Below are 10,521 nucleotides of genomic sequence, written 5' to 3'. Positions count from 1 at the left end.
TATATATATATATAAAGATTTTGCCACTTAATATGAAAACAAAAATACTAAATATGCTTTTTAGATATTTTGCACACAACGTAATTGTAGTGAAATATAACCAGTGTAAAACAGATCAAATAAAATAAATATGTGCAATAGTATCAGGTGCATAATCCTAGCAGGAGTTCAGTAAAAGTTGACAGACAGGCTTTGAGAAATCTCTGTTCAGAGCTCTGTCCCTGAGGCGGTTCTGAAACAGACCCTATAGAGCGCTGGCAGGAATGCTCTAATGATACTTTCAGTTCCCCTCACAATCATCTGCTATATTGCAACTGGAGCTAGAAGCCGAGAGACACTGCATGCCAGCAGACTCGCCGATACATCTCTGCGTTCTGTTGTGAGAACGGTGGCTGGTAATGGCACTAGTTTCTCTTTTGTTTATTCTTAGATATGAATTAGCCATAATGGGCAACAAAGATTAAAGGACAGCATACGCAGGATCAGTCCCGTGACTTATTGATTACAAGCCTGTCAGTTTTGCACGCAACAACACTAAGAACTCGAATTATACTCGATCTATAAAACCATTAAGTAACAAATAAAAAGAGGGGCCATACAAATTTGACCCAGAAGTGGGAATCATGCGTCTTGCCTCAACGCTGAAATCACTGAGGAAATCATTGGGGTTGATAAATCAAGAGGGTTTAAAAAGTGACTGTGTTTTATTTTGTGAATTTTGCCATTTTGTTGCCTCTGTAATCATACTAATTGGGAGACAAAATGTGCTGGGATGAATGAGAGGATGGCAGGCGTAGTGAAAAAGAAACGAAAACATAAGGAGCAATAGAAGTGTAATTAAAGACACAAACCTGTTTAAAAAGCCTGGTTTCATATCCAGACTATGAATAATGAAGCCTCTGAGGACCTTCGAATTTAACTCAACATCACCAACAAGACCTGAAAATATGAGTCAATGCCATTTTCAGTTTTTTGAAAAATTAAAATATGGCGTGTAGTTGATCATATTCAAGATTTTCTCTAAATCTTGCTTCCACTTGGGCATCTCTAAAATCATTAGCTTTTTGATGTTTTTGTACCTTTGCGCTGCTCATCCAGAGTCGTCCCATAATTCACCCTTCCACAGTTCTCCACCAGCAAGCCCAGAGTTCTGCTTCCCTTCAGTATAAACATACATAAAACATGAGCTGCATTCAAGGAAACTGCAGCAGTTTACAAAAAAAAAACACAGAAAAATATAGAAAACGGCCAAGCTCTTATGAAATTTTAAGCAAGTTCTTTCCAAGAAAGATTGCAGATTTTGTCAATTTTTTTTTTTTGCTAAATAAATACTTAGAAGACGATTTGCTGCTGGCTTCACACTCGCACTTTGCTGCCAGAAAACATCTATCAGTATCCCCTGAAGCGTTCACATGCTGCAGGTTGTTAAATATTAAAAACTTTATCTCTCTGAAACAGCACACAGGGTCTAAAATATATACAGAAGGACACAAAAACTCAATACCTTCCCATCAGGTATTACAAGTTCCTGCACCTTATAGTCCAAAACACCAACATATTGTTTGTCCACAAAAACCTGGAACAATGGGGACAAAAAAAAATCCATATTTAGAAAGACAGAAAGAGCTACATATAAAAATAAAACAGAAAAAGAACCAACCGCTTAAATCACAAATGTGCAGAAAACAGAGATGGGGCAATTATTCCAAAATTAAACCATCGCTTTAATTAGGTTGAAACTCAACAAGCTAATCACAGGTGTGAACTTCACGAAGTAACACTGCAGCTTCCTCTGAACAAGTGCTCTAATAAACGAGAGTAAAATGTGTTGGATCCCTTGGTCTCACCAGTGCTCTGTCTCTGATGTTGTTCTTGGAGTTGAGAGTTCCTCCGCTGGTGATGACCGTCTCATACAGCGTGTAGCCGTAGGACTGGCCATTATTGTTGTTGACAGGGAGGTTCTCCATGTTTATTGGCCTCTCAGATTTGAAAGGCTGCAAAGTATGCAAAAGCATAACCATAGAGTCAAACAAACAGTGCATAAAACGACAATTCAAACGAGCAAAAATGAGCTGCAGGAATTCTTGTTTGCATAGATTTGCACATGGTTTAAAGTGTCTACTTAAATTGGGCTCTAAATTAAAACAGAATTCACTCTCAGAGTACGTGCTCTCGTTTTCCTCTTTGCAGCATGACGTCCTCTGAAGTGATGACTTTTACTAAAACTTTAAACTAAGAGGAGGGGCCCCATGTACAAAGACTGCAAACATATAAAAAACTTCAAATGTGTCAAGAAGTAAGGAAGGGCTTCCGTAAAGAATTGACAGCGGAAAAGTGTATATTCCTTTGCCTCACAGTTCTTCAGTCATTTGTTTGCTAGCGACCCCTAGAGGCCGGGCTGGAAAATTGCTATTGTACACACCTGCAAAACAAGACATACAAATTGTACTCTATGTACCTTAATATTGGAAAGTCAGTTGGACTATTAGACTATCTGGAATATGATGTTTGCCAGCTAATTAATTTCAAGTGTCAGAGGTATACCTTGCAGGCAGTGTTGGGACTCACAAAAATAAGTGAGAGAAATGAGGATTTGTCACACTTTTTATCACAATTTTTGATATTTACTTGGTAACGTTATTTATTTAGTCAAAAATATGACAAAGGTAGAGCATGTGACAAATGATGCAGAACATATTTTTTAACAGCAGTGGCATTATTATTCTTTATTAGTATGTATAATAATAATAATAATCATCATCATGAAAATAACAATATAGTAAAGTGAAAATAGTGCAGTGCCAATTGTTTTGGCAATGTGCTCAGGCACAGAAAGGAGCAGGGTAATGCTTGTACCCATACAGCTGCCAACCACACTGGGGTTCCTGTAGCAGCAGGGCTATTTCAGAGGGATCTGGGAGACTGAATGGGAATGTGCCAGTCAACCCTGAGCCACGCCATGCCAGCTGCGTTATATGGAATAATGCAAATCAGCCAGGTTTGTCAAATTTCCACACGCTACAGTTAAACGAGGCGAGATTAAAAAACAAATTTCATTGACAATCACTTCTTTCTAATGCAATTAGTGGCTTGGCTATATTAGGTAAGGTGATTGTTCAAATATTAAGTCCCTTTAATGTCTCCCCCACATGTTCAAGGTTGTTATTGTCAGCATCTTTCAGAAGGAAATCCATGCAAGTACAGATTTTTTGCTAAGCAACCTTGTCCTTCATACCTTCTGGAAGAACATGATGCATGTCCAACAAGCTAATCTAAACACTATGAGCTACAACACACTTCATCACAAACCTCCAAACACACACCTAGATATAATAGACTCACAACAGCCTACTCTATAACTGGAGAGAAACCACTCTTTTTAAAACAAGGGTGTGTGGCTGGTCAGGGCCAAAGTAATTGGCATCTCATAGGGAGCAAATTATTGCGATGGAGACTGAATAATTAATGGAGTTAGAGTCACCAGACGTGCTACACCTGGCTTGAATATAAATGGCTGTAAGGAGACATGATATACATACCTAAACTAGTGGACATACAAGTGGGAAGGTTCAAAGGGGATATTCCACCAATTGTTTTGTTTTCCATCTTTTTTTTTTTGGCAAGGGGCCACTCAAGGTTTTCATCAGACTATTTCAACAGCAGGTTACTTTACAATCATAAAGCTTCAGATGGGGGAATAATACTGGTTCCCATGAAGGCCACCTTACCAGTATAACTTATGAGAAATGTTTTGGTCAGGCCTTGAAGGTCCCCTTGTGTCTGACTGTCTCATACAAGTATTAAAAGCAAATTTGAAGTTAATCTGAATAAAATGATCCCATATCAGAAAGACAGATTTCAAAAGTGTCCATTAATCAAACATCTGGTTGACTTAGTCAGTACAGATAGAAAAAAAAACAAAAACGCAAATATTCCACCATCTATATTTGCTGACGATGTGTAAATAATTAAAAAATCAATTTATATTTAATTACCAAAACACAATTTCACATTGAAGCTGTTACTGTAATACCATTTAAAAAAATCAAAGTATTATAGTGACTCACAAGCCCATTTCTGTTTTCTACTGGTCACAAGGCTGACCCGAGCTTATCTTACCACCCGAGTGAAGAGGATGGCAAGGGAGATAAAATAATAATAATAAAAAAAAGTCTCCAAAGTACAAGCTAACTGCAGCAAAGTGTGGCACCTAGAGGTCACCAATGCTCTAAAAGCACTATAAATCCTTATCTACCAGGCAGCCAGTTGTTTAATAGGTGTAAATAAAAGTTGACATTTATTTAGTGAATTAAACCTCACAGCCCATCTTGGACATGATGACATTTTCTGGGATTTAATATTTGGCCCTTTTTGTAGATTGTACGACATGGTATGAGTACAGTATCAGAGTTTTCAGATTAAACTAAGGTTGATTTTGTTTTTAGCATCTAACAAACCAACTGGTTCTAGCATAAAATGAAGGATTACTATGAGGAAAAGCACCACATGCCATGAGCAGGTGGACTTTTTTATCTTTCAAAATGTTCACAAATGTTTAGAAATGTTATAATGTTTTCGACTATGCCTTCCTGAACATTTTTTTTCTTCAGAACTTAAGTCCCTGACACCTTCTTATTTACAAGACCAGCGGGGGTCTGCCGTCTGTGGACCTTCCAAAATGGCTCTTAATCACTCTGGGTTAAAATGACATGTTTTTAATAGAAATAATAAGTGCTGGTTTTACCTGTTGTTTTTGCATGTGATAAATAGATTTTCCACAACAGCATGATACTAAAAATACAAGTAATATATATTTTTAACTCTATTACTTTTGTCATTAATTTGAAAATTATGTGCTTTTTAAATTATTTTTCGTGAATTTCAACATTAAGGAAACGCACCCACTGAAGTTGATATTTATCAGACCTTTTCCTTGTCTGAAAAGGTCATGTAGCATAGCAGCTACATGTAGCATAGCAGCTCTAAACAAGTCTTATTTTGCTGGATTTTTACAATCCTATGTCGGTTCTTAGGATTGTAACGATTGCAGGCCCCTGTACTAGGCTGTTGTGTTTATGTGCATCTCCACTGTAGAGTTGGAAACTGTGGAAATGTTTAGGCTGATTCAGTTTTAAGTCTGATCTCCGACAATAAGAGAAAAAAAACAACAACAACACTGCTCTCATTAGGATTAAAATCTACAATTTAAGAATGTCATTTGTGACAGTTTCAGAGCAATTAAGCTCTCAACTAAATGAAATCACTTTCAACTCACAGGAAGTCTAAATGATTCACAGATCTTTTATGATTAAAGCAGGAAGTTGTGTCTTATAGGAATATTAATCACACAGACTTCTGTTCCATTCAGACTAAAGGCTGGTGAATCACCAACAATCGTGAACAGGTGAATGATTTATTCTGCATCTCAGAACATAAACACTGAAAATGTTTTACGCTTAACCAGCTAAAACACAAGTGTCAAACTGCAGTTCTCTTATGGATGTGTCTCTGCTTCAGCACACCTGAATCAAATAATTAGATCATTAGGAGGCTGCGGTAGAAATTAATGACATGGTGAGGAGACAATAGAGACATTTGATTTGGACCAGGGGACACAAGCTGCAAGACACTGGAGATTAAGGTTGGCAGATTTTGTCAGTGTATTTGAATGCAAACACTAAAAAAAACATGCACTTTTCAGCAGTTTAAAGTTTAAAAGTGTGAATCTGAAAACAAAAATCTAAAATTCCTATTGGCATTTGTAGTTAGTACAAAATATGACTTTCAGCGAATGGTCATTTGGAAGATAACTGCAGAAATTGCTGGGATTATTCAACCAGCTGCAGGACATTTCCAAAGCTTTACCTTTAGTTCAAAAAGCCCTCTATTTAGAGCGGCCATGTTCTTTAGGTAGATTTTTACTGGTTTTGACTGATTCACAAAAAGCTATCCCAAAAATACAGCTTGGTCCCTGAAAAGTTTCCTACAGTGAAAATACACCTTTAGGTGCAGTGCATCATCAAATATTTGAAATGCCTGGACATTTAAAAAAAAAAAAAAAAAAAGAAAAAGCTCTAGCGGACTATTTGGAAAAGCAGAAAATGTTTTGTAAGTGGGTCATTTAGCAACATATTGAAACAAAACAACACAAACTGTTCACCAGACACACAGAATTAACCTTCCTCCGTTGCCTTCTCAGCTGGCAGACTTGTGTTTATTAAAAAGCAACCTTTAAGCTTTTCTCCGAACCATGATAAGTTATTCCTTTATAAGTTGATGGCATCCTTATTTTTAGGCTCTTCTGCATGTACATTTCTCACCCTTTCAGTTGAATGGAGACTGTCCCAAAGAGAGAGATGCTGCTGGACGACAACAGACTGATAGGCTTTCCTTTCTTGAGTGGCGGGTAGTTCAGGAAGTGGTTGGTCTGGAAGGAAGGAAAAGGGGGGATAAAGGCAACTTCCCTTTCATTTATGTGTCAAGAGATGAGACATCATTCTGAAAAAGCTTCAAAGAGTTAAAAGTCTCAGGAAGAAAAAAACAAATCTAACTCTTACATAAGAATCAAAGTAACTCAGGCTTTCCAGTAATGTATTCATAGAAATCGATTTTTTATGTTTTCCTTCATATGTATCACTCTGTATCAAACATGAAAAAGCAACATCAGAAAACTTCTTTTAAGTCTCTGTGGGGGAGCATTTTTGCCAATTTGTTTATCAGTTTCTGAAACGGTCTCTCAACAACCGCTAACAGCGTTTGTCCAGGATCATCAATTGCTTTTAAAGCTGTTAAATCTCACAGGTATACCAGCACTAGAGACGGCCTGACAGCATTCCCCTTTCATCGAGTGGTAAAAGGAGGCTCACTTATGGGAAACTTTGAGAATAATGGCCGACACTTCCTTTAAACAACTCTTCCTGGGTTCGACACTCGTAAGTCTGAGAACTGTGTAACATTTACCCCTCTTACATTCTGTCAAATTCACCACAGCAAGAATGAAAAGAAGAAACTGTGCCACAGACTGAATCACACCGACAATTTCACTTTGTTGGGAAAAAAAAACAAAACAAAAAAAAACAAAAAAGACGCTTCATCATAAAATATTATCACCGGACTGATTGGAGGATTCATTCTTATGCAATGGCTTTTTTTTTTTTCTGTATTATCTGTTATTACACAATAGCTCTATTCACACTGGTTTCTATGCATTACATGACATCTGAAGGTAATAGATTACACAGAACTTTATTTAGGGGTCTCATGGTAAGATTGGCTGAATACAAATGGATACCGCAAACTTAAGATTTTGTTTTCCTTCCAAGTTGATCTATCATATAAAATCCAAATAAAATATAATGAACTAATTGATTTTAGTGTAAGAAAGGTTCAAAGAAATTCCTTTCTTACATCGACTAAAAGAATCAGGACTAACTAGTAAACTAGAACTGTATAATGTACTGGTGTATTATTCCATACCATGCACAGCACTGCAAAAATGTTCATGGAACCTAAGGGTTTCATATTTTGTCTGCTTGCAATCACCAGCTTCAATATATCTTAGCAGAATTTTAAGTGATCAACCAACAGAAAGCAGAGCATTACTTTTCAAAGAAAAACTATACACGGTTACCAAGATCATTTAAAAATAAAAATCTGAAATTGTAGGCAACTGAGTGCATTCTACCCCATGATTAAATTATTTGTACAACCTCTTCTCACTGCAATTACATCTGCAGGTTTTTGGGGTTACGTCTACCAGCTCCGAGTATGTGATAAGATTGAAAATGCTGCCCATTATTATTTTCCAAAAAGCTCAAATTGAGTCAAATTGAACGGAGTGTGTCTATGAACAGCAATTTTCAAGCCTTGCCCGAAATTCTCAATCAGATTTAGGTCAAGGCCATTGTAACGCAGCTTTGACGTCAATGTCTGGCTCTAATCTTGTGGCTATTGTCCTGGTGGAAGGTGAAGCTCATATCTCGAGTGATTTGCAGCTTTTCTTCCAGGATTATTTATGTTCATCCATCTTCACAGCAAAAAAAAAAATGCTGTTTCCATTATATATGACAGTAAGAATTGTGTGTTCAGGGTGATGTGCAGTATTGGTTTTCTGCCAAAAACAATTATTTTGCATGTAGACGAGAAATTCAGCATTGGTCTCGTTTGACCAGTGCATCTTCTTCCACATGTTTTTTGTATCTCCTACATGCCCAATGGAAACTCTAGTGGTTTTCCAGAGTTACAGGAAAAGGCTTGCATACACAACAGTAACTGACATAATGTACATAATTTGACAGGCAAACAATGATAAAACATGTAGATGATCTAATTAAAGAATTAGGTCAGATCTTTGTGGTGGTGGGGCAGAGCACAGAGGATTCTCAAACTCACTGTCATATTCAGGCCAATGCTTATTGTTCAACAGACTACAAAGCATAAGGATGCATCACGCTGAGGCAGCCTTTCAAACCGTTTTCAATCACCACAGCAGCAGGCAAATTATTACTTTGTTATGCTGGATTCATTCTCAGGCTGCCAAAGAGCCAGCCCTGGCCACAAAACACTCGAGACTTCTGCCCCCAATCACAAACGACATGTTTTACAAACAGGGAAAAACTGCACAAACAGTGAGCAGAATCCAAGACATGTATGTTGTTTTCACGATTGCCAGTCATGCCGAGGGCCCCTGATTAAGGCAGAGAGCTCACACACGCGGAAAAGCACACAAACACTTGAATCCAATCCCTACTTGTAATCATATGCAATTTTATCCTGTTTGAGCCAACAGAGAACAGGTTCTACAAGAAGAATTAACTTACGTGGGGAGATGAAAGGGAAGGAGAAGACAGAAGAGAAAGATGCCAGGCCCATCTCAGCAACAGCATGCAACACTCACTGTGGTAGCTGCTGAATAAATTCCTCAGAAGATGATACTTGGTGGTGTAATCCCCGGCCTCGGATAATGGAGCATCGTAATCTGAAAGATAATACGCTATCAGAACAGCAGGTTTGGGAGCCGGAGAGAGGCACGGATGCCTCTTACCGTGGCAGATGCTTTCTCTGCGCTCCCCTATCAAACATCTTGAGGCAGCGGCAGCAGCCCGAAACACATTCTGGGTTTATCTGGACAGAAAATGGAGCCTTTCGGAGGCAAAAAGGTAAAAGGCATTCAGGGAGTAGCAGCACAAGTGGAAAGACCTCTGGAGGTCAGAGGTGAGGTTGTTGACTCTCCTGAATGAGAAAAGCAGTAATTGCAGTGTTATGCACTCTAAGAAGAGGGCATTACGCTTACTTTTCTGTCTTCAGATTAGAATAGAAATTGTCTTTATTGTCCCACAGTGGGGAAATTCAGATGCAACAGCCCCATCAACATGTGCAGGTTCACACAAAAGGTCAAAAAACACCTCTCCAGTTCAGCAACAACTTTATGTATTAAAACAAACCATTTAAATCAAGCACATAACATTATTCTTGGGTACGTAAAAAGAAAAGATAAGCATGATTGGTGTATCACATATCAGCTTAGGAAGATACACAGTCTGTGTCTTTAAAATGAGAGAGTAGGAGATCGAGAGCAGAAATTGTTCATCTAAAAGCATGCCGAGGAATCTTTTTACAGTATAAAGAATTCTTTAAATAAAAATCTAATTAGGTCTGTTAAAAACGCAGCTTTACCCAGCGCAGCTGTGATCAAATCTAGCAAACATGTAGTAACCTCAGAATGTTCTGAGCCATCTGGCTTACAGTGTGGGAAAAAAAGCTCAGCCCAACAAAGTTCATATTTTACTTGAAACGCTCAGAAAAGTTTATTGTCAAGAATTCCGGTCACACGTACCATAGCTTGTCACCATGGGTTGAGGTGCTGGCAGCCCAACAGCAAACGCACCACTCATGAAGCCAAAATTGGTTCCTCCATGAAACATGTACAGGTTGATTGACATGTCCAGCTTCAGGACTTCTTTGACAACCGAGATCATGTCTACCAGAGAAAAAGAAAATAGAGAAACGTTAAAATGTTCTTCATTACAACAATACAAAGCACGTGTCTAGGCATTTTCTCCCAGTCACAGCGAACAGAGCTGCATGGCTTCATTTTATGTTTGCTTGCAACGTCCCTGCAATTTAACCAAAGAAAGCTAACGCTGGACAATAGCCTCTTAGTTAGTACCATGTCTGACGTTACGATACCCACAATATCTCTCTGCATTTACTGTCACAATTGTAATAAACTGAAAGTGATGGCCTACATTGAGAAGATGCGGTGTTTGTGAAAACACTCAAGACATCACATGTTGAGAGAAGTGCTTCTCTTAGAACCTCGCATGTATATTTTTTTAAAAAAAGGTTGCATTTGTGGAAAAAAAAAAAAGAACCTCAGCTTGTGCCGAATTATTGTGCTGGTGCCAGCTGCATAACTTCAGGCTGCCCAAAGCAAAGCAAAATTCTCAGAATTTGAATTAATAGCATAATAAATGAACACCAGATCTGCAGCGTTTAACCCTCCAGTGGTTGTGGCTTGAC

General features: G+C 38.1%; 1 protein-coding gene across 3 annotated transcripts in view; it reads right to left on the bottom strand.

Annotated features, from left to right (window-relative positions):
- LOC103474770 (beta-galactosidase-1-like protein 2) overlaps positions 1–10,521 on the bottom strand; it is a 28,456-nt gene that overhangs the window by 6,077 nt on the left and 11,858 nt on the right. For 2 of the 3 annotated variants that reach the window (XM_008425982.2, XM_008425983.2), the window contains exons 10-16: positions 9,836–9,979; positions 8,897–8,977; positions 6,321–6,427; positions 1,848–1,994; positions 1,505–1,576; positions 1,080–1,158; positions 852–939 (exon numbers count right to left, since the gene is read on the bottom strand). In XM_008425982.2, the coding sequence (XP_008424204.1) occupies positions 852–939; positions 1,080–1,158; positions 1,505–1,576; positions 1,848–1,994; positions 6,321–6,427; positions 8,897–8,977; positions 9,836–9,979 (718 nt within the window). The remainder of the gene's footprint in view (positions 1–851; positions 940–1,079; positions 1,159–1,504; positions 1,577–1,847; positions 1,995–6,320; positions 6,428–8,896; positions 8,978–9,835; positions 9,980–10,521) is intronic. The other variant, XM_008425984.2, reaches the window with a different exon arrangement.

The sequence above is a fragment of the Poecilia reticulata genome, linkage group LG13 (assembly GCF_000633615.1).
Source record: "Poecilia reticulata strain Guanapo linkage group LG13, Guppy_female_1.0+MT, whole genome shotgun sequence".
Classification (NCBI taxonomy): Eukaryota; Metazoa; Chordata; class Actinopteri; order Cyprinodontiformes; family Poeciliidae; genus Poecilia; species Poecilia reticulata.
This window is presented reverse-complemented; position numbering and strand designations above follow the sequence as displayed.